Genomic DNA, 25,717 nt, shown 5'->3' with positions numbered 1-25,717 from the left:
ATTTTCTTTTTAAAATAAACTATATTATGTTGTAAATTTTTTATATCCTAATTTAGATGCCATTTCGAAAAAAATTAAAATAATCTATAATTATATCTGTAAATTACATAATTAATAAAACTCCAATTAAATGCAAACGTAATATCATATTAAAAAAGAAGTTAAGTAATAATATATTCATGCAATTATAATGTAATTACAGAATTAATAATTCTATTCATTTACCCAGAAAGTTATTCTTCAAATTCCAGTCAATCTTTCCACACAATATAAAATGATAAAATGTTCATTTTATATTACCATGCACAAAGTTTGAGTTTAAAAGTTGAAATAATCATCTAACTAAAAAAAATTTGATACCTTGTAATTAAAAAAAAGTTTTAAAGTATTGTTATGTAGTGTTTACATCACTTCATGCTCATCTATTAGAATACACGTCTATTTTACAAGAACTCAAACTCTTTCATTAGTATATTCACTTTAATTAGTATATTTTCCACTGGTTTATATCCATAGCCTACCTATTAAAAAAAAATTTGATCACTTTACATAACAAGTAGCCCTAACTGTAATTTTGTACCTGGCCTTGAAATCAATAATTACTTTCATCGAACATAAACTTCCTCTAAATTAAGTTTAGTAATTTTTCTAGGCGGATGTAAGAATTGTCCAGTTGAATCCTAATTAAGAATATATCCTTTATGTGAATATGTAACCAAAGTCATAATTTAATTGAATGATAGACATATATATACTTATGCATATTAAGACCAATCTTAAATAAAATAGGAAAACAACACGGCTTATTAACCATGAATAAGAGAATATCATGAGAAATTATTATTATAGTTTTTAAAAGTAGTTATTTTTATTGAATTATCCCTAATTATAATTTTTTATATACTAACATAAAATGTAGAGAAATAAATTTAATATTTTTAAGTATTAACAAAAATAAATATGTGTAATCAGTATAGTGAAGAGGAAATAGTTTCTTGTTGTTAATTTAACATACACCATAATTTCAAATATCAAAATCACAAGCACATGAATTTCTCTGTATAGTTAAAAATAAAATTGGTATGCAACAGTGATGCGATGCAATGCAATGCGATGAATGAAATATTTATGGTTAAAACACTGATTTAGATACATTGATGGTACATTGTTTTATCTTAGTAATTTTTTTTGTTATTATTACTATTATTATTATGTTTATGTAAATGCTTGTTTATTATTTATGTGCGAGTATGTTATGTTATGTTTATTAAAGTGATACTCAGGAGTAATATTACACAGTTCACAAAAAATAATTTTTTTTGTGATGATGAATATATAGTTTTTTTATTTATTTATTTTTTTTTTTGGAAATGTTATAAATATGGATGGCGGTGTGTTTTATTTATGAATAAAATTATGCTTGTGTGGTTTCTTTATGTTATTTATTGTTTCAGGAATGTTAATAATTTTATTATGATGTTTAATTTATTAATATTAATATTTCTGATTATGATTAGGTTATTTATTAAAATAACACATTATATAGTATAATCTAATTGTGTATATTTATTATGCATGTCATATATGACAGCTTGTTATTTTTATTATTTCATACTTTATCTAATTTTTATGTGTATTTATTATTATTTTTTATTAACTTTATTTTTCAGGTACTTATTTTATATGATTCTAATATTACTTAGTTGATTAAGTGAACAATTTATTCTGTCTTTTATACATATTAAATTTACACTCAAATGCAAACATACATACTTGTATGCATTTCTATTTGTAATGCAACTGAGTTGTTTTATATTAGTTAAGGTAAACTTAAAGTTAAGAAATATAGCAGTTAGTTAATCTTAAATAATTTTAAGGTTAACTTAGTAGAATAAAATTTCACAAAACATATAACAAAGTTTTTATATTTCTATCTAAAATTTGTGTTTATTTCATTACAACATAAGTAAAATAGCAAGAAGTGAAACAAGAATATGATATAATTGATTACCTATTATTTTTTTTTTTTTTTGGGGTTAATCGAATATGTGCAACATTTTTCACTAAAAGTTTTAAATTTTGCCAATCAGTTGTTTTTTTAATTTAATGCTTCCTCACAACAGAATATAATGTTTTTCTATCTTACATTAAAGTTGACCATTAATTAAGGTTCACCAAATTGAAACATAAAATGTAATCTCTTGCCAAACAAACATACTACATATGTTTCAACTGACAAAATCCTAATGCATAATTTGATATGCAGCAGAAAACTCTCAGCAAGCATTAGGCATTACGTTTAATAATATCAGGGAATAATTTCTAACATGGTGGTATTAACTGACTACCAAAGACCAAAGTACCTAGTACTGGGGAATCAAGGTCCTGTAACATTACAGAACATTTGACACAGATGATCAGAAATACTTGTATTCATCTAGACAATAAATTGAATTTTATTTGTGTTTAATTTCATCTCCAATAAACAATTTAAATTATAAATCCATATAAAAAATAATATCTTATCAACTTCAGAAAATTCAATGAAAAATGTATTTGCTTATTGGTTAGAATAAACAAATATTTCAAATTTTAAAAATCAATAAAACTAATATATACTTATATATAAACAGAAAAATATACATTATTAATAAGCTAGTGATAACTGATAAATTCAAGCTGCTATTAATCAAATTGCCATTTTAGACTTAATCCAGCCTCTTCATTTTTTTCATTTTTTTTTTTAAATAATATTAATTTTAATAGAAATTTTTTTTCATTAAAATACCGCTTTATCACCTAATGGTTCCATAACATCTCAGAAATAAACCTACAGGAAATTAAAGGTCTTTTTGGATGACTGATTCACCAATTATGCTTTAAGCTTATACTTGGGAGGATGGTGTAAACATTTTTTAGGGTATGAAAAATTCCAAGCCTAACTGGAGGGGGAAAAAACAAAACAGGACACTCTGTCATGGAGGTCATCCTGAAATAAAGAAAAATGCTTACAGTCTAAGTCATGATTAATAAACAAGTTCCTGTTTATCAACAACATTGTTAGATGCAGTTTCTCTGCTATTGGCATTTATCAGTAATCAGTTACCATAGAAGTAAATATTTTTTTTAAAACTATTGATCCTTTTATAAATTAAATGTATGTTTATTATTACATATCTCATAAATAACTGTAACTGGGTGATCCCCTATTACTACTTAAAAAAAAATAGATAAATAAATTTATATGCCATTAATGAAATGAATCTATGACTAATAAAATTGTCTAGCCTGAAGTAGGACTCAAGCATGAAATCTTCAGTATTTTTATAAATTAAAGAAGTTTCTTTAAGATATGCCCATAATAATAACACTGATTCCAACCAAATCAATAGGACTAAAAAAATTTTAAATATAACAAAAGGAAAATAAATTCACAAAAAAATGTATCACTCCATACTGAACAAAACAGATAGTAGTACTTCTCTCAATTCTTTGAGAGATGAAAATAAAAATACAGTCATACAAATAAAAGTTGTTACTTAAATTAGCCGCTCTGTTCTTTTGTTTACTAAAATTTTACTGGAAAAATCTTATTTTTATGTTTTTAAGTATTGGAGATGTTTAGAGACATTGCAAATTTATTGGAAACAAATATAGATACTGAAATAACTAATCAATTCTGATGAAACTGTATTCTGCCTCAAATGCAACATATAAAATATATTATATATACTTCTTCTAACTCAAGAAGTTTAAAAAAAACAATCCAAAAGTAAATTAAACTCACTGCTTTAATTGAATTTAACGCTAGCTACAGTGCAAAAATAATTCAAGATAAGGTATCAGTACAAATAAAATCAGATAAATTGAATGGGAGTAGAAATATTTTTTTCTCAGTTAGAACTGTGCCTGTATCTGCTTTTATTTGGTAAAGATGTCAGTGAATGATATAATTGACTTAAAAACTAATAAATAAATGTTTAAAATATATTTACAAATGTTTAAAAAAATTAGTTATTACATTTTATACTGAATCAATTAACTATAAAAACTACTCATCCAATTTTTTAGATCTTTAAATCCAGTGAATATCACAGACAAAAAGAGAGTCAATTAGGAGACTTAATTTATTATTAATTAAATGAAAATTCTTATTATTAAAAGAGCCTTGGCAATAGTTATCTACTCAAATAATTATTAAAATAAAAGGTAAGACAAAATGTTTAAAATTAAAAAAAAAAGAAGAGTATTCTAAACTAAGTGTTGGTTAAGGTACAAAAGGAAGAATGAAAGCAAAAAAATGAATGTAAAAATTAGTGAGTTGAAAGGGCTTGAATCAACAACTAATGAGATTGTCTCATTATAAATTAAAGTAAGAATAACAAACTAGGTGCATTTCATTGGCAGCAAAAGTAAAAAGAGGGAGTCAGTGAGTGAAAGTAAGACAAGGAGGACGATACTGTTAGAAAGAGAGGGAAAAGGAGACCAAAGAGAAAGAGTTATATTAATTATCAGTCGTTATATTTGAGAGGTTCATTAGACAACCAGACAAAGAAGTTGGGTCTCTTATTCTCATTTACTGTTTCTTCATTCTCCTTCTCCCACTCGCTAACTCTCTCCCTTCCCATCTCTCTTTCTTTTTGCCTTCTATTTATTTTTATTGTACTATAACATTTTCCATCTTTATTTTGTTCTCTCACTTTTTCATTCTTACACTATCTTACTTTCTAATGATATTGCAGACATTAGTCACTTACTCTTACAAATTATCTTTTCTTATTCTACAGCAATAACATGAACAAGCTAAGTGATTAATTGTTTATAGTGAACAAGTTGCCAAATGAATAAAACTGCTGTATCATCATTTATATTTTAAGCAAATAGATATTTATAATTTCCATCATCATAATTAATTATAATTGTTTTTTAAATTATTGATTATTTTATAACTGAATATAAAATTTATCTCTCACATTATTATTATTATTTTGAAATTTTATGTTAAATACACCAATGAAGTGACATGAGAAATGGTAAGGAATAAGTACTTGTCAATAAGATATTGAATGAAAAAAGTTATGTTATTAAATTAATAGATTGCCTTATTACACTCAAGAATATTAACAGAAAGAAACAGAAGTAATTTAAAATAAGGAAGATCATCTGACAATCAAGTAAAACAAAATGCTATACAACACAATCTACACTATTTTTTCCCATAATGGATTCAAAATCATATATAGATATAACAGTGAATGTAACCTCATTTCACAGAATTTAATCAAGAGATGCCAGAGTCAATAGGAAACCAAATCTGTTTAGCCAATAGAAAAGCCTAAAAAAAAGTAATTTAGCATGAAATACTGTAGGAGATTGGTGATAATTAGGTAGACTAATAGTTTGAAATGAAAATGTTTCTTCTATTGAAATGGAGAAGAAAGGGGTCTGAAGCAGAATATTTTAAAAGTTTACCAATTTGAGACTTCAAAATAAATTGAGTAAAGAAGTAATTTGTGGCACAACCTTAAAAAAAATTCAGGCTAGTCAGCCTTGTATTAAGGTCCTAAGCTTATCTAATTTTGTTATGAAACAAAGAGTTAGAAGTGAAACATATAGAAGATAGACAAAGATATGTAAAACAAATACTGCAAAATATATATATACCTATGGATGTAGGCTGAAGTTGTATTGAAATTAAAAAATTAGTCCACATAGAAAGAAATACCAAAGTAAATCAAACGTAGCAACTTTCTGATAAAAACATAACTAGTTTTCTCAACATTCATTGATTTATTGACTTATTCAATCAATGGTTCACTAGTAATTGACTTTGTTCAGTGACTCTATTGCATTTCCATTTTACACATTACCAAATGTTAAAACATTAATTTCATCACTATTTTGTCATGTCATACTAACTTTAGACTTAAAAGACACTTCAATTTAAAGCCTTGAAACTAAACAAAGGAACTTTATAAGAAAGAAAGTTAACTTGTCTCTCAAATCTTATACAATCTGGTTTCTTAATAAAAGTTTTTAATTTAATCCAATTAAGAAAATAATTTTCTTCTTTCAAAGAAAACTGTTAGCATAGTAAATAAATTCCACAAGGAATTTATTATTTCTTTATAACTCAGCTAACTTCCTTTTAACAGAACCACATTAGTAACAACCTACTGAATTCCATTTGATATAACAAAGAAGACTTTCTAGTAAGAAAGAACTAGAAAACTCTTAGTCCTCTTGCATCTAATTGAGAACTCTTATGATAATTTAAAATTAATTCTCAACTATACCAGATAATTACTAAATTCATAAAAGTTTGAATACATTTTATTAAGCATAAAATATTAAGTCTTATTATTTAAATTTTTTATAAGAGACAAAAACAAACTTCTTTATAATAAGCATAGACGAGTTAATTATTAGAGAATTAGAGAATTCTATTAGAGAATTATTAAAAAAGCTGTAACACTTATATACTGAATTAGCTTTAATTATAAATGTATGATAAAATAATATTACTCTACATTATGTAAATAATTAATTAAATATCAGTTTCATTGCTCATATTGTTATAATACTTAACCAAGATTATTACACAATAAATTATGTAACTAAAAATATAATAAAATAAAAATTTTTACCCCAATATCAAATGATTACAGTGAATTTGATTATATAATGTGATGCATTTGACCGTATAACTGATATTTTGATTGTATTGTAACTGCATTTGATATGTAATTTGATTGCACAGTACTAAATTTTTCCAGACTTACAATATTTTACAACAGTAAATTAACAGTTAGTTAATATGTTTCAAGATTTATTATGAATTATTCTATATTTCTCTGTCATTCTATATATTTAAAATAAATATGCACATTATATATAAAAATTAATATAATATAATGTACATCATAGTTACCAATTTCTAAGTAAAATATGGAATAATTTAAAAAATAAAAAATAAATTTTACAAATTATTTATTGTAAAAACTTCAAAATAATAATCACTTAAAATATTACTTACTTAGCTATATTAACTGATGTTATCTTTAACTGACCATTATTATAAAGAGATAGGTTCACTAAACAATGATTGAAATAAATTAGAAAACAAAAAAAAAATTCAAAAACCATTTACAAAAAAATTATTAAATCTAAAACTAGATGGCAACTTTGATTGTTTAACAATTATACCCAGAAACATTAAAGTAACAGTATATAAAATAAGATAGTTATAAATAAATAAACGAATAAATTTGAATTAACAAATAATACTTAAAATTATTAATCAGTATACAAATATTTTTAATAGATTAAAAGTAAAAAATATAAACAATAGTGGTTTTTAGGAAATCCCAATCAAAAGTGTAAAGTTTGTTTCAAAACATATAATGCTCGTACAACTGAAATTGCCAACACAGATTACTCCACAAGTAAAAATTCATTTTAATTACTTTATGACCATTTTCCTTATTTTTCTAATACAAGTGGCTGACATTAATATAATAAAAAATTAAACCAATTATTCAATTCAAAATATAGATCACTGTAGGTACAAATAGTTTCAGATATAGATTTAAATATGTTTTGATTCTAAAGAATATAATGATATATATTTAATTAATAAACTAAATATTTTTATTAATTAACTGTCAAAAAGGCTCTAGAAAATTATCTCCCTAAAATATTATACACTTTTATAGAATACACTCTTTATTTTATTCATTGGTAGTCAGTGTTATACCTAATTAAGGAATTATAAAATGGAAGAAGCACAAAATATTAGAAATAGATTTCGTTCAGTTTTGAAATGAAAAGTGTAATTTTTAGAACAGTTGTTTTTGTAAATACTAAATCCCATCTGCTATTTTATGAACTAATTAACTGAAGTAATCTCTGCTATATAAGCATAACACAGCAATTTTCTATTTATTAGTTTAACCACAACTAGAATAGATTGCAAAGAAGTTTGGTAATTGAAATATTCCTTAAATGTACAGTAATACTACCCAGTTCAATTTGTTTAAAGTTTTTATAATAAATAATATTCATACTTTCATGTTAGATAACGTTCAGTGTGATTTAAACCTTTATTGATCATTTCTTTCTTCTATAAAATTCTAGTTTTTTAATGCCAAACCACACTAAAAAGTATTGATTTTTTTTTCTTATATCCTAATTCTTTCAGTTGCTTCTGCAGTTTCTTTCAATTCTTCTTTTGCTTATTATCACAGTTAATTTTTGCTGTCTTCTGTTAGTGTAGGTGATGCTGGTATTGGAAAACATAATGTATAGCATAATGTAATTTTAAGAATTTTTAAATTTTTACTATTTTATAAAAAATTCATAAGATTTATAAAATTAGAATTTCATAATATGTTTCCAAAATATCCTAGAAAATATAATTTAATTTAAGTTCAATTAAGGGACTTAAATTCTTAATAAATGTAATAAGTAAATTACATTCCTTAGTGGGAATCTGAATTTTTATAACAATACTCATATTAGCTCAACAAGATAGTTTCCTATAGTTTCTTAATAGGCTGCTTACTAGTGTGTATAATGATGGAAAAAATTTTAGTTCAAGTAATTTTTGCAGATTTGATAATAACTTGCTTCAGTCATTTCAAGTTGCATTACATTACTTTTCATATTTTTTAATCCATTTTCCTTGATGGTGTTCTTGATAAATTAATGACAGATGTGGGATGATGAAGTAGAAGTAGTATAATAGAAATGTGAGGCTGTCTTTCGTTAGGCTAAAAAAATTATAAATTTTACTTAAGATTTTTTTTAATAGTCCTATAAAAAGACTGATGAAGTTAAACATTTGACTACCATAACTTTAAATAAAAACTGGAATGTTTATCATATCTTGTAATAACTCATATTTTCTCAGTTCTTGACTAATGGCAGATCTAGTAAATCCAAATTATTGGATTTCTTTTGTATTTGAGGGATATCATTCTATGCTCTGAATCCAACTTAATGAAATAATTTTTGCCAAGTACATAACTTTGATAAACTTATTAGTAAGTTTGTGATACATTAACAAAACAAAGGCAATATTGACTGAATAAAAAATTCCTACTCATTTCAGTGCTCTAAATGGTAAATGGGGAATTAATAGGGATGAAAGTGGTGTGACCATAATCAATTTGAAAGTATTAAAGGTTATATTATTCAACTAAAATTCTTACATATTGAAATACAAATAAATGTTGTGTTTTGATTGGTTTATCTCCATCATCTTTTGAGCTATCTGATGGGAGACTAACAACTCCGCACAGGATATATACATAGATCTTTAATTTAAAAAATGTAGGACATATCATATATTTATTTACTATCTAAATTCAGGTTAATATATTCCTTAAATGATATCCTCAATTATCACCTACATATATACAGACTAGATTCGTCATATTTGCATACAAAAAAAATAAACATTTGTTCTGTTATGTATTTTTGTTTTTCTTTATAAGGCTGTAAGAGCTAGGTTATACTGTTCGCACAGTTTCATCAAATTTGTTTTTTTGCATTGTTAACTCAATTCCATTGTAGGATTCCTTTAGAAGTAGATGAATAAAAAGTTATATTATTAAAATTATGTAATAACTTGACAATGTCTTCAAGAAATCCTTTTCTTTATTTACACAAATTATATTACAGTTCTTGCTTGCACTATTATTTAATTAAATTTTTAACACTCGCCATTCCAGACATTTCTTATTTACATTCACCTCTGTTCAAGCTTAAAAACTATACATTGATCTTTTAATGTAAGATAAAGAAAAACTGCAAACTGAATACAGGTTACTTACCCAGTAAATACAAATTTTATTATAATATTTTTTAGGAATATTTAAAAGAAAATGTTTTCATTTAATTTAAAATTTGAGTACATAAAAATACAAATTCAACATGGCAGATGTTTGAAAATGTTTTTTTTTTTAATTTACTTAACACTTATTGTCAAAATACATATACAGTATGTAGGTTGTTGTGCTTGAAATGCCAGATTTTTTTTACTAGAATAAATTTTTCTTTAGAAATGCTTTTAATTCGATTTAATTACATTATATTAAGTTTTTAAGTTCCTTTTTTATTAATTATGTATTTATTTTAATTTTTTGTTCAGGCCTTTAGCAGCATATTATCAATATCAAGAACAAGATCGTGATTATATTTGCTCACGACCAGAAGATAATGGTATGCATTCATGTAAAGATTTACCTCCATATAAATATGGAGATCTTCTTTGTAATAATACTGCATTACAATGGAGTAATAATTTACCAAATGAAACACACTGCGTCAATTGGAATCAGTATTATACAGAATGTAAACCTCAGGGACATAATCCATTTCAGGGTACAATATCATTCGATAATATTGGTCTGGCTTGGGTTGCCATATTTCTTGTAAGTATGAATACTACTTCATATTTGATTTTAATTGATATACATTCTTGTATTGTTTAACTGAGTTAAAATAAAGTTAGAGAAAAAATAAATTATTGCGTTCTGACTACATTTGCTTTCATTACTGCCCTAACTCGTTTGACTGTTACTTTATCATTCTCTACTCCTTTCTGATTTATGCTACCTTTCAGCTTCAAGGTAGTTACTATATACTACACCCAATTGTTACCATCCTATGTATTACAGTTTTTGTCTTCTGTAGTTTTTACCTCTACACATTCTTAGCACCAATTAAACTGAACCTTGGTATTTTAATATGCATTTAATCTGTGTAATTGATCTCTACATGGTTCTGCTACAAATTTCTCTCCTTTCCTAATTGTTTTAAGCCCTTTTCATCCTACATTTTATTTACCTACCTAATTTCAATAACACCTTTCAATAAAATTTCATTTCAAATGTTTTTTTTTTTTGCTTTTTCTATTACCCATGTTATGGTAAAATAAACTGCCATATATAATCATTTAAATAATTTCTTCCTAATATTTAAATTCACATTTAATAACAGCTGTCTTCTTTTCTGCATGGAAACTCTCTTTTTTGTACCACTTAACATTTCAATCTCGAAGTTAAATCATTCATCCTTCCAATATAACTTTATTGCCTGTAGTGGTATTGCCTTAGTTATTACCAAAGTGTGAACCTTATTATCCTGGGGAGGCATGACTTCCTAACAGAGGTGCAGAAAAATATTACACAATTTTCTAAACTTTATTTCCATTTTCAATTTAATGTCATAGGACTTGATATTTAGCAGAGCTAATGATATATTTTTTTATAATCTAAATGTGTTATATTTATTTTTATCTATTAAAAAATATATAAAAGAAAATATCTATTTTGACCATCCCTGCATCCATTTTGACTGGTTTCAGTGTGATGTCTGTACGTACGTACATATGTACATATGTATCTCACATACCTCAAATACGATTTCCCATAGAACGTTGAAATATTGTATTAGGACTGTTGTAACATCTAGTTGTGCATCTTCCCTTTTGATTGCAATCGACTGAGCCAAAAATGACCAAATATCCCAAAATCAAAAAAATTTGGACTTTTTTTAACTGCAGTAATAAGCTCTCATTGAGAGCTTTTTAATGATGTATCATAAGTGATACTTATTTTCATTGCTTCCAGAGTTATAACCAAATAAAACTTTAATTAATGAAATATTTGATCTTACAAGGGGAAGGAAGGCACATTGGTACGAATCCAACTTCATATATGAGTACATACATTTTTTTTAAACTATTTTTTTTAATTTAAATATATTGATTTGTTAATAATTATTAACCTCTGATTATAAAAAAAACTTTTAACAATAAATAATAATTCAATTAAAACAATACAAAAAAAAAATATGAAAAAATCAGAAGTTATCAGTGAAATAAAATTTTATGTACTTTTCATTTTAATTAGAAGATTTTTACAATCAGAGGTAAATAATTATTAATAAATTTTATCCAATTCCATAATATTAAATGCCTTCTCCAGATCATGTATGCCAAGTAAGTGGCTTTATTCTTCTTAAATATTAGTTTTAAATTAAAAAGAAGCAGAATAACTCCCTTACCACCAAAATCTTTCTAAAATCAAACAGATCTTTATGTTCATTTTCCATATTCCATTAGCCTGTAAACTACTTAAGTATGTATTTTTGATACATGATATCTTATATTAACAATGCAGTAGTTCTCACGCTTATGCTCCCATATAGGGATTATATCTATAGTCTTATGGAAATCATTTATTAATTTATTAAAATTATTCTAACTATTGTTGACTGTTAGGTGAAAACAGAATCTGCTTTGACACCTCTTCCAATAGAAAATACTGCCTAGAACTTAGGAATTTAACTTACAAAAGCTGCGAACAGTGCAGTAACTTCCTAATATCAAAACTTCTTGGGATGATTTCTATATTCTGCAGGCTGAAATGAAAAAATTTGTTGATTCTTTTTTGTAAAAAATAAATATCTGTCTACTTTTCAAAGGTTTCAAATGTTAATGAAAATGTTTAATAATGTTAACATACCCACTCAAAATATTTGGCAAATCACATGTCAATTGTTATTTTCTTTATTGCCAACAATCTTTTCATTTTTTCAAAAGTTATTCCCCAATAGTCTTTTGGTTGCTTCTTCCTCCTTTAAGCTATCATCTCAAGTAAAATATAACTAAACATCTCAAATGCTTACACAACTTGTTCTATACTCTTGGAGAACTATCCGATTAACAAAAAATTTCAGTTTAGTTATATTAAGAAAGATTTTTTAATTTTCTTTTACTTTAAGAAGAGTTCTTTTTTTATTATTATAATATTAAAATAATCCTGTCTTTCTCAACAGTTTCCTTTCTGTGATCTAGGCAGAGTTTTACATTTCAGATAACTCACTACAGAGAACCTACATGAGGTCCCCTTATACCATTTACCAATACTCATTTTTTTGTACCTAAAAAAATTGCATGTAGTAAACCAAATTGTGACAGTTTGGCTGACAAGAAATTGTACTAGAAAGCTTGAAAACTAATGGCTACATATCAAATTTCAGAGCATTAAATAAATAAAAATTTAATCATATAAGTAATATAGTATTAGTACCAAATAAATTTATTTTAATGCTATTCCTTATATTTTCTTTTTACTATAAATTTCTGTTTCTAAAAGTTATAGTTTATGTTTATTTCATTGTTTAGATAAAACATTTTTTATAACCCATTTCAGCAGATTCTTATTTTTATATACTATATATCTTATATATATATCTATATATGTATCTTTTTATATATCTTTATATACTATATATAATAGCCTCATACTATTGATAGCCTCATAATTATAAGTTTACTATTTTCGTTGTAAAATAATTTTATTGCCAATTAATTTTATTTAATCATATTGGATTAGATCTGGGCTGTCTGTTTTCTGTTACTCTAAAATTTTACAATGGTTTATTTTCAGAACATATTTTACAGTAGATTATTTTATGCTAAGCAAATGTAATACATATAAATACTTTTTATAATTATAACCAAATATAACATTTGCAGTAAATTTATTACTTATATTTATTCAATTTGCATTTTTCTTTACAGGTTATCAGTTTAGAAGGTTGGAGTGATATTATGTACTATGTACAAGATGCACATTCATTCTGGGACTGGATTTATTTTGTGTTATTAATTGTGGTAAATATTACTTTTGTTTCCATTTCACTTAATTCTTTGTTATTATTCCCGGTTTTTTTATAATTTCTATTTTGTCATAATAAGAACATGGAAATTTAATTCTTGTTAAATAGATTTACCTTATGATTTAAATGAACAGTTATACATCCAGTTAAAAAAATCGAATACATGATCAAAATAATATATTTTTTATTTCCATATTTTATTATATCTCAGTAGTAAATGGCTTGAATCAGTTTATAATACTATTAATATAAAATGGTTTAATATACTGGTAACCACACATAAAAAATCAAGCAACTTATACTAAATAAATTAATTAACAATTAATATAATCCACCTTACCGTTAATACGTTAATACGTTCTCTAGATCTTTCAGGTTATTAGAAGCCATCATCAGGAGTTAAAATTAATGCATTAAAGTCAAAGTTTAAAAATCATAGTTAAAATTTAAAAAAGTCATGACTGTCCCAGTCCTACTAGTATACTTTGAGTATATGGTCCTACTATTATACTTTGAGTATACTAGTCAGGACAGTCATGACTTTTTAAATTTTAACTATGATTTTTAAACTTTGACTTTACTGCATTAATTTTAATTTCTGATGATGGCTTCCAAGTAAGCCAAAAGGTCTAGTGTACATATCAACGTGCTGCTAAGGTGGATTATATTAATTGTTAATTTATTTTTTTAACATATCAGTGGTACCATGTTTGAGAAATTATACTAAATAACTACTTAAATAAGATCAATTAACATTTACAGCGACTGGTAATGTTTTACTTACTTTTATAGTAATGTACTTGAAATGATTCTGGCCTCATTTCTTTTTTTATGTTTAATGGTTGTTTTCTTTGCTTCTTTAAAACAGGTTTCTTGAACCAGGGTTTCCTGAAAACAGCTTCTTGAACACACACAATTGTGAACTTTCATTTAAAAAAAATTAGACATTTAAATGTTCCTCATATTAAGTGATCATACAGCTTCATCATACCAAATTCCTCTGCATTCCTTGCAACATTTTTTTTTTTTTGTATCCATAACTAAACAATATTATTCAATTGTTCCCTTATGTTTTAAATTCCCCCAAAAAACATTTTCTTATCACTGTTAAACTCATTTGATAAATCTAGATACACAAGGTTAATTTCCTTCAAGATAATAACTGATGTGCGATACATTTTATTATAATCATGTACTTCACACTCTAAGTACTTTCACATAATTACACATGTTCAGTTTGTGAGCGTAGATCATGAATCAGTTTTTCATTAGTCACACACAAGTCGAAATGCTCCACTCGTATAGCCCAATTCACAGCTTCAATAATGTACTTCTCTCCATGTGTAACTGGATGTCTCTGATCATAGAATCAATTAATCAACAGTGTTCATCTATCTACATTCTCCTTATTTTGCTTAATTTTTCCTTAGATATTTTCATTTTTTAATTTCTCAGTTGAGCACCCAACAGTTCTTAATCACATGACCAGTATTTTCCATTTTTCTTATGTTATAATATAACTCCTTAGATCCAATTTAGTATCTCATTTTCAAAGATAATTTTTTAAAAATTAACAGTAAAAAAAAACAGTTTGATTTATTTTTCACCAAGCACATCCCCTTAATGCCTATAGATGATTATATCATATGTATTATCATATACTGATTAATGCTAATGAGTCAGTTTAATGTGACATTTTTTTGAGTTTTATTCATACATCATTTGGCAGGATCAAAGGTAGTATAACTTTTTTTTCTAATTGGCAGTAGTGATTGATTCAATCAATTAATTCATCTGTTTTTATTTTTATTTAATTAACAATTTAAGAAATGTATTGTGTGATTATTGGTAAAAATGTATAGCTACTTTTTTTTTAGTAAAACATAGTAATTTTGTAAAAATTAAAAAAAAAAAGGTAACTTTTTTTTACTTTTTACTAAAAATAGTGTTTTAAATAGTATTGAAATATACATTGTATATATAAAAACTTATATGAGTTTGATATTTTTCTTGATCTTATACATATGACTTTATACGTATGAAAATCCAGAAATCATTAAATTAAATGGGATATAAATCATGAAAGAATCCCATAACACAAAAAAAAATTTTTATCATGAAACATTTCACATAAATGAGATAAAGTATAAATTAATTCCTTTTAATTTTTTTCAGATTGGATCATTTTTTATGATCAATTTGTGCCTGGTAGTAATAGCAACTCAGTTCTCAGAAACTAAGAAACGAGAAATGGAAAGAATGAGGTTAGAAAGAGCTAGGTTTCAATCAACTAGTACTCTTGCCTCATCCACAAATAATTCGGAGCCTACTACTTGTTATGCTGAAATTGTTAAGTAAGTATGATCTAATTAAATTATAGTGCATATTTATGAATAAATGTTTTTGTGTTATTGTTTTTTTTACTTTGTTTTTCACAGGAATTACTACTGTATATTTTATGAAGGTCATTCAATAATTAAAAGACAAATGGCAAAAATAGGAAAAACTATTTAATAGAATAAACTTTGAAACTATTTTAAACTTGTTGAAACAGTGATGTTCAAGTTGGCATCACTAACATAGAAGCAATTAAAAGAATTTTCATTATTATAAATTTCATTTATTTATAATCAAAATGACTCTTCATTTATTTTAAAATATCAGCTTAGTTTGAAACATGTACTATGAAAGGACAGCGTGCTGGAATGAGAGTGTTATTTATTGAAGTTGTAAAATAGGCGAAGTTCACTCAGAGATTTTAAAATAGAATGGTAAAAAGTGTATTAACGATGCACATTTTTATAAGTGATCAGTTTAAAACAAGCTGAACTAATATCACTGAACTCCATATTAATGAAAGACCAGCAGAAATTTCAACTGATGCTTTGCAAAATTGCATTAACTATCTTATTCACAAGGACAAACCTATAGGAATTTGGAAAATTGTTGAAATTTGTAGTGTAAGTATTGCCACTATCCACTCCATTATCCATGATAAGCTGAATTACTGCAAAATGTGGGTTCCAGACAGTCAACTCAAAATCAGATTTGTACAGAACTTGAAAATGGTTTTTATAGGAAGGTAATTTATTTTAGTCTATATAAAAAATAACTTGAGATGAAATTCACATTCATCATTTTGAGCCAGAATCCATCAGAGTATGGAATGGAAATATTCAAGTTCGTCTGCCAAAAAAATTCAAATCCTACTTAACACCGGATAAAGTGACGCTAAGGTGTTTTGAGATTACAAAGACCCATTTACTGACCCATTTTCAAAGGACAGTGTACTATTAACATTAAGTGTTGTGACATCCTAGAAAATTAAAGTGAAATCTGCAATAAGGAGATATTCTGTTTCTCTCTTAAACAGCATAATTTTTCTTCATTACACTCACCCCTATACCTTTCAAAAGATACTTCTTGAAGATATTCAAAGTGGGTTGGAAAGTGACACCACGTCCATCTTAGATTACTGATCTCACACGATCAGATTTTTTTTGTTTTTTTGTCTCAGAGTTTTTACATGGCACCTGTTCAACAACAGTGACCATGTCAAGAAAATGGCTCAAACGCCAAGGAGAACAATTCTTTACTGCTGAATAAGAAAGATGGGACAAGAGCCTAGATGTAACCATAGACTACGTTGAAAAGTAGCATTAATTTCATCATTATTGAATAAATAATAATTTTGTAACAGTCATTTGCCTCTTTAATTATTGAATGAGTCTCAAATTTACTGATAGCACATCTCAGCCTTAATACAATTTTTACTTAGGCTTCAATCTTTTTACAGTTCACAGTTCTTTTTACAGTTTACAGTTTTTGTCAGTTCATATGTGTTATTTTATTGATTGATATCTTCTCTAATTCTACATTGCAGTTTTTCATAGTTTTTTTTATTGATTATTACACTTGGTGTAAGTAAAAATTACAATTTTATGTTAACATTAATTTATTAATGTATCAATTTTAGTGTGTTTATTAGTATTACAGTAAATTAATTTATTTACTGTTGATAATATCGAGGTTTTTACTGCTAGTTATTTTGTTTTTATGAAGTTATTTAAAAACAATTTATTGTTTTATTAATATGTATTAAATTTATGATTGAAACAGAATATAAAATAACAAATATGACAAATGATAAAATAATAACAAACAATATGATAACAAAGATATACAAATTGAGCCAAGTGTTCCTCTGCATTAGTAGTACATGTAGTGAGGCTAGACATTTATTCATCAGTGTTTAACTAATGCTCATATAAGCTAAAAAAGTACTAAAATTGTGCTTATTGTTTTCATGTTTTGTTTCAATTTTATCCTATTAAACACTTTATGATCCAGTAAAGAAGTTATTGAAAATTTGCCTGTCACATGTGTTATAGGATCCTAGTGGAATTTTATACTAGATGGTGCTGATAAATATTTCAATTTTCAAACTGAAATTCTTACATTATCTTAACTAAAACTTTCTATCGTTTATCTATTCACACTCCATATAAAACTGAAGCTTTTTATCTTACTTGGAATTAAAGAAAATTAGATTATCAACATCAAATGTTGAAGTTTTTTAGAAGGGTTTTTTATTTATCGCTCTAGTTCCTAATAAATTTTAATTTATGTACTATCCTTACAAAAATTTATTTTACATTTTGTTTTTTATTGGATAGATATGTTGCACATTTATGGCGAAGGGGAAAAAGAAGACTGGTTAAGAAATATCGATTATTTAAATATAGACGACAACAGAAAAAAGAACAAAAACAAAATGCAGCAAATGCAGCAGCAAATAGTGCAAATGGAGATAGTAATATTAATTTAGGAGGCACTTTAATATTACATCCTTTCCATTCACAATCTGAGGGTAAGTTTTAGTTTATCCTATTTTTTTAAGTTTATTTTTTTTTAAAAGTACTTGTACTATTAAAATATATGAATTTCATAAATGTGCATGTATTGTGAATTATATGTATGTTCACTATCTATCTTAAATCATTTTGTATAAATGGATGAATAAAGAAACTAGACCTATAATAATAAAAGTAGATATCACATAATGTGTGATTATTATTAATATGATGTGATATAATGTACGTGATATTAATATGATATCACATAATGTGTGATATCATATTGTTTATTTTTATATACAGTAAATTTGTAACATACAATTTGTTTGAGACTATTCTAAAACAGATATTTTATGATTCCAACACATTAAAAATGTGTGAAAGAATAAACTTCAGGCTAATGAATAGGATAAAGCCATGTATATTCTAATACAAGTATCTTAGCATAAAAGTATGTAAAAGTAAGACAGTTTTATAGGTTGTAATGTTAAATTTTTACAGCAATGTATTAAAATAGACTTATATTATTATAGGACATATTTTCGAATGAGAATACAGTAAAGTGGTAACAGTCTATTTATTTCCTTGCAATGTCAGTAAAATTACAATTGGTTAATTATTACACTTGAAGAATAATGTTGTTTAAATAATAAATAGTGATGTAGGGCTAAAAAAAACAATTTTTCCAATAAACTGTGATTGATAAAAAAGTTTAAGTGGATAAACAATTATAGCAACCAGTGAGAAGGAGGACAAGGGTTGATGATTTGTAGGGTGGCATACAAATGTTGCTAGTATCTGGGTTGGTTGTTAAAAGCAAAACATTGCAAGTTTTGCTCTAAATTTTAAACTTACATTAAAAATAACCTGCCTTTCCTTACAGTTAATCAACAACTCACTCCACAGCTGATTAATTACAAATTTATTATTAGTTTAAAATACCATATTTTAGTCAAATTAATACTATCTTATTTAATTTTTTTTGTTGTAAATGTTATTTTTTATAATCAACATTAATATTATTTATACTTTGTTTAACAATCAATGAATATTTTCTTTATATCTGTTAATAATTATTTTGTAAAGGCAAGAAACAACCAGATGATTGCTGTTATATCGGAAGTCCTTGTGGAACACCACGCTTACCAAGGTGTGCGCCTGAAATAGAAGAACCTCCTTGCAGTTCTGATGATCCTCCATTAAGTCCCAAAAGACCATCTCTTCTTAGAGTACCGTCTTTCAATAATGGAGTTCATTGGGAACCAACTATCTCTCCTGATGTTGTGAGTGCATATTTTGTATTTATTAATAATTGAGTATTTTTTGGTATGTAGAAATTACTGCATAATCTAAAAGCTTAAAAATGGAAAATAATTAGATTTATATGGTTTACTTTTTGTATTATTGTATTTATGGAGATCTAGAATTAATTTACAATTCCTTCATCAGTACAGATGATTAATTGGCTTTATTTTTGTTGCCTGCTGAATTTGTTCATTTTTTTTTATTCGTTCTATGGAAGAATTCAACATTTCTAAGTAATTCATACAGGGTAATTTAATTGTATATAGAAAGTACACATACAAATATTACTTATACAAACACATCCCACCTTCAAAAACCAACAGAAATAGAATTCATATAGATACTGTATTCATAAAAATACTAAAAAAACTCATACTCATTATAGTAAAATAACATTAAAACCAATATTTAATTAAAATAAACTGAAAAAATATAATACACAACACCAAATATCACACATATTCTCTGATGGTGAACTGAATGACTGTAACATCTTCAAAGCAGACATCAGTAAATCAACTTTATCCAACAAACAAGAATTGAAGCAATGCCAACCATCTAAGCAAAACTGTTTAATATATCTGAAAGGATTTTTCAGATATAAAATAAATAAATAAAATAATACAAGGAGTAAGGCATACATTTTTATATTTTCTTTATGAACATGGCAAAACATAACACTAATTTTATGATTAATTTTTAACAGAGATTGCATGATAACTTACAAAGTTTAACTTTATACGAATAAAAAAAAACCTGAATTTAACACTTCAAAATTTTGTTGCTACTAAGAGATATGGACTGGTTTCATCTACTTTTATTTGAAAAATAATCAAAATGGTTCAATAATTTTTTAACAAACTAAAATATTTTTAGATTTTTTTACTCAGAAGAAGCTTTTTAGATTTTTTGAAGAATAGGAGTAGGAGAGTAGGAGATCTTTATAAGTACTAGTTTGGTTTTTATGTAACCGTATAGAAAGCCACTCAAAAAATATCAAACTGTCACTACCCTACTAACGTTCAACAAAGAACCAGCTGCCAGTCTGTCCCTAGGGGATGTAAAGTGGGTCAAGCTGATGTCAGGGGGATGACACATTAGTCACCCCTCTTGAGATGTCAAATTTAAGGTATCACTTAAATTTTGAAACTGAAAAACACAAAACTCAACCTACTGCATGTAGACACAAAAAAAATGTGTTTGTTCTCCAATTTAAATGTGAAAAATATGTAAATATTTTAATAAAACTTCCTTTCAAAGGTTAGTGCTCAAACGGATCAATCACACAATATTTATATTCATCGTTGGCTCTATATTTACAAAATGTGTTTCGCATTTCTCACTTTCAGTTTATCTTCAGTTATATTTCCTTTAGCACCCAAATTTCAGTATTTACACTACTTGGTGAATTTGGCAGTGGAAGGGGCCTCAACCCCAAGGGAAAGTGCTAACTGCTGCCCAACATCTACCAGAAGGTACCATAGATCGAACCAAATCAGCAGCTAATATAATTTTTGTGGTTCCTAACCAAGGAAGAGGTGATGAAGGATAAGGTAAGGGAGAGAATACAGAAGGGAAAGAACTGAAGAACTCGTAGTGTTAACCTTTGATTGGGAGCTGGATATTTATTATTTTTTTACACTCATATCAAATTTTAGATGTTGGTAGTTTAATTTTTATTTCTCTTTTTTGTTTTATTATTGAACTGCCAAAACATTCTATTCAGACAGACATGTTTTTAAACTTCTTTAAATGTTTTTTTAATCTGTATATATTTACTAGCTTTGTAATTTGTTACAAAGGTGCCTATGATATAAGCCACATTTTTTTCTTAATTTAAACCCTTTCTGGTTCAAAATCCATACATTTAATCTTAAAATAAAAATCAAATAAGTCATTCAGTATAAATGGTTTGCAGCTGTTAGAATTGATGAACAAATCTTCATATTGGTATCTTCAGAGACTAAATGTTATACAAGAATAAATGTTAATTTCTTTTAATACTAGATCTGTAGTAATATTAATCTAATAGTATCTGAAGAAAATAAAATGTATAAATTTTTTTTTATAATGGAAAAAGTAATGTTTTTATTAATATTATTTAATGCATTATCTTATTAAAATTACTATCTGTAGAAACTTATAATATCTCGTAAAAAAACACTAAGTGTAAATATTAGTAACAAAAAAAATTCATTGCTGTTAAGTAGGCTTTATAATATAAAAAAAATTAACTTAGATGAGATATATAAATATATCTAATTCATATCTATTTTCCCCTTATTTAGGGAGGATCACAATTATTAAGTCCACCAGGTACTAATACTATGTCTCGCCGACGTAGTAGTGTTATGTTTAGTGATGTGGTTTTACTACATGGTACAGATCAAGCTAGAAATGTATGTTCATCAGAGAAGATGACACAAGCAGGTGATGGAAATATCTGGCCTGCTGTCACTTGTGATGTGTCAACACCAGGAATTGTCAGCACTACCACTGTTACACAGCAGGTAGCTTAGATAAACTTATCTGTTATTTCTTTTAAAAAAAGAAAATTATTCTTACTATTATTTGAATTTATATATAATCATTTAAGATTATAAATTAATTTTTTGTATTATAGATTATTTAATTTCTTTTCAATTTGGCAAACAGTGTTTTTATTTAAACTTAACTTCTACAAAATTCTTTACCGTAAAATTTAGTTTGTTTTAACGGATCATTTAATTACCTATGGAGATGGTGATAATTTATTTACTTTCTCCAGAAAAACATGCTTACTCCTATTTAAATTATATTTAGTTGTAAATAAATGTTATTTTTTCTGAAAAATGTTATGTTTTTACCCCATCCTCAATTAGAAGGCTTTTAAAATAATCTTTCAGTGTACGTTAAGTTATACCTAAACATAAAATTCTGCAAAGCAATGCTCCAAAAATATTATCGCATAAAAACTATATAGGTGATTGCATATTTGAATTCAGCGTAAAAATTACATTAAAAATATAATAAAACTTTCATGTTCCAAAAACCTGTATTTATTACTGTTCTTTAAATTCAAATCCAGAAGGTGAATGAATGCATGTTAATTTGCTTAATATAATCCTTTTTATCATTCTTTATACCAGCAAGGTTTTTATTCAAGTACAGTTTAGATAATGTGTCTACTGTCATGCAAACCCTAATGAGTGTGTTTTACTTTGAATAAATAAAATGTTTAATTTAAAGTGTTGTTTTTGGTTTGAGTAACACACAGTCCATGTTTGTGATTAAAAATTTTATTTTAACCATACTGATTCAGTTAGGAAATATAAAATGCAATAATTTCACATTATATAATTTTTTAATTTTTAAGTTATTGAACTGAATAAAATCTGCTTTAATATAATACTTTTCAGATTTACATAATAATGTTTTAGTTGTTTATGGTAGCAGGGCACCCTAGGCAGTAGTCAAGTTAGGTGACTGCCTACAGCAGTAAAATTTATGAGTGGCAAAACCGCCTGAACTAGAGCGCAAAAAAAATAAACACAACCCACAAAAATATATTTTGATTACTTGAATCTAGAAAATTATATTATTTATTAGTACAATAATATTATAATTGTACTAGTTTTGTTTATTGTTTTAAAATTATTTTTAAATTATCTCTGAAAATAGTAGGTTCTAATTTTAATCTGCAAGTTGATTGTCGTTAGTTCATTAAAAATGTAAATTTTGTTTTTCAATAAAACAATTTTCTGTAAATCTGAATTAGTATTATTGTTTTAATTCAATTATATGTCATTTTTCTGGTTAACATGGTTCTTTTATGTCTGTTTTTTTTTTAATTTTAAAGTTTTTTTGAAGCTTGGAGAGCAGCATTTTTTTGGTTTGCCTATGGCGGCAAAAATGCTATGGCTGGCCCTGATGGTAGTCAGATTTACAGTAACTGAATCACACTCTCTCTGAATACCTTCATTGACTAGGGTTCCAAAAGACAATGTGAAAGTGTTATGATACATTTTAAATTTATTTAAACTAAATTTGATATGGTTTATCATTAATAATGAACAGTTCTGCAAATTGTTTTCTCCCTATATCATGACAAAACCATCTCTGATTTCAGGTTACTTCATTTTCAAACTACTTTGAAACTGTATTTTTTTCATTTTTGATGAAGATGGTGAACTTTTCTTTGCTTGAAATGTAGGTCTCTATAATTTTTTTATTATTCAGTTCAATACGGTACCAACACCTGTACATAACACAGATATTAAGTCTTGATGTTAAACTGACATGCATGTCCACTCTCTGTGTCATTTTTAATATAAAAAAATTGTGATATCAAATTAATACTTTTCATTTTTTATACACCCTTTATTTAATTATAAACCATTACATTAGTTATTTTTTCAAGATTAATCTGGCTTGCAGCACGCTGTAAATTCAGTCACAGTTAGGTGTTGGTTACACTGTTTCAAGCCAAGTTAGTAGTATTCAAATATTACTCTTAGTTGGAACTCCATTGGTCAAGATTATTAAATACCAGAAAACTGAACATTACAAATTTTAATAGTTTACCAACTTATTATGTTTAATATGATTAATTACTTGTATTACTCTTTTCTTTTTCATAACTATTTTGTAGCAAGTGCATGCTGCAACTGCTGCAGCTGGTGAAGCAATGACCTGTCAAGAATTGCTTGCATTAAGTGGAGCATTAAGTGCAGCATTACCAACTGGACAGCTTGCATTAGATTCTCTCTTTTCTTCTTTAAGTAAAGGAGTGTTAGAAGCACATCTTTCTCATCCGCATTATCAAGATCCAAATACACATTTAGTGAGTACATATTATTTATTACTCAGAACATAATCATTAATTGTTCTTTATAGATACATATTTTTTCCTTATTATATAGATTTTTTTAATGGATTTTACTAAATGTCATATTACCTTTTATTTTCTAAAAAAATATAACAAGTTTTTGCCTTCATTTCTATTGTCTCCATTATGCATAAATCAAAATATTGTATAAGTTATGTTGCATTGCATCAGGTCTGTAAATTTTTAATCCACAATATCCATTTTCTTCCATGTTTTTTCAGTCTGTTGAACTTACCTTGTAGAACTACATTAAATATCATACGTTATGTTCATAACTGCTAGGATTGAACATATGGCCCAAAAATTCAATTTTCTTCTTAATGACAGAAAGAAGTTTTGGTGCTAATGATCTTCTCAACAGCCTCAGCATTCATCACATGATCCTTTCAAGAGATTCTGAGAACTAGTGATATAGCCGCATGTCAAAGATTTTCAATTTTTACTGGCTGTCTCTGTTAGAATCCATGATTTTTATACTGTACATCTTTAATGGTGCATAGAGGATCCCACCATAGACTTTTCCAGTAGTCCTCATCCCCTGATGTTTCTAAGCCAGTCCTCTAAAGCCTTCATACCTTTCTTGTACAACACTGCACTTGGCACTGGGCAAAGATGTCTCCCTTAGCCTTAATTGAGACCTCAGCTGATCTACACAAAAATCAGCAATTGATTCTGCAGCCTCCTCGGGTCTTTTTACATGTGGCATTGAGTTGAAATTTTGCCTTCTTAAAGACTCTTATGACTTCAAACGTCTATTTTCTTTCTTCCTTGATTCTTCTTTGCATCTGGTTTCTTCTTTTCTTCTTTCTATTTCCTAACTCCTAACTTTCTGTGTGGTCCATTTATCTTTTTTCTTCTTTTTATTTTGCCTCTAATCATGTACCAGGTCTATTTTTTTTGTCAGGGCATCATACACAATTTACCTAACCCTACAGCTCCTATCTATTGCTTTTTCCTTCATTGTAATATCCTAACCTAACACTAAAATTGATTTCTT

At 26.3% G+C, this 25,717-nt stretch overlaps 1 protein-coding gene across 1 annotated transcript in view; it reads left to right on the top strand.

Moving 5' to 3' along the window:
* Positions 1 to 25,717, top strand: part of Ca-alpha1T (Ca[2+]-channel protein alpha[[1]] subunit T) — a 276,487-nt gene that overhangs the window by 108,347 nt on the left and 142,423 nt on the right. Inside the window, exons 5-11 of the mRNA XM_075375644.1 lie at positions 10,154 to 10,436; positions 13,595 to 13,687; positions 15,868 to 16,046; positions 18,369 to 18,562; positions 19,635 to 19,831; positions 22,142 to 22,363; positions 24,484 to 24,675. Of these exons, the coding sequence (XP_075231759.1) occupies positions 10,154 to 10,436; positions 13,595 to 13,687; positions 15,868 to 16,046; positions 18,369 to 18,562; positions 19,635 to 19,831; positions 22,142 to 22,363; positions 24,484 to 24,675 (1,360 nt within the window). The remainder of the gene's footprint in view (positions 1 to 10,153; positions 10,437 to 13,594; positions 13,688 to 15,867; positions 16,047 to 18,368; positions 18,563 to 19,634; positions 19,832 to 22,141; positions 22,364 to 24,483; positions 24,676 to 25,717) is intronic.

The sequence above is a fragment of the Lycorma delicatula genome, chromosome 9 (assembly GCF_047948215.1).
Source record: "Lycorma delicatula isolate Av1 chromosome 9, ASM4794821v1, whole genome shotgun sequence".
NCBI classification, from domain to species: Eukaryota; Metazoa; Arthropoda; class Insecta; order Hemiptera; family Fulgoridae; genus Lycorma; species Lycorma delicatula.
Note: the sequence above shows the minus strand (reverse complement) of the source record. Positions and strands in the feature narration are given on the sequence as shown.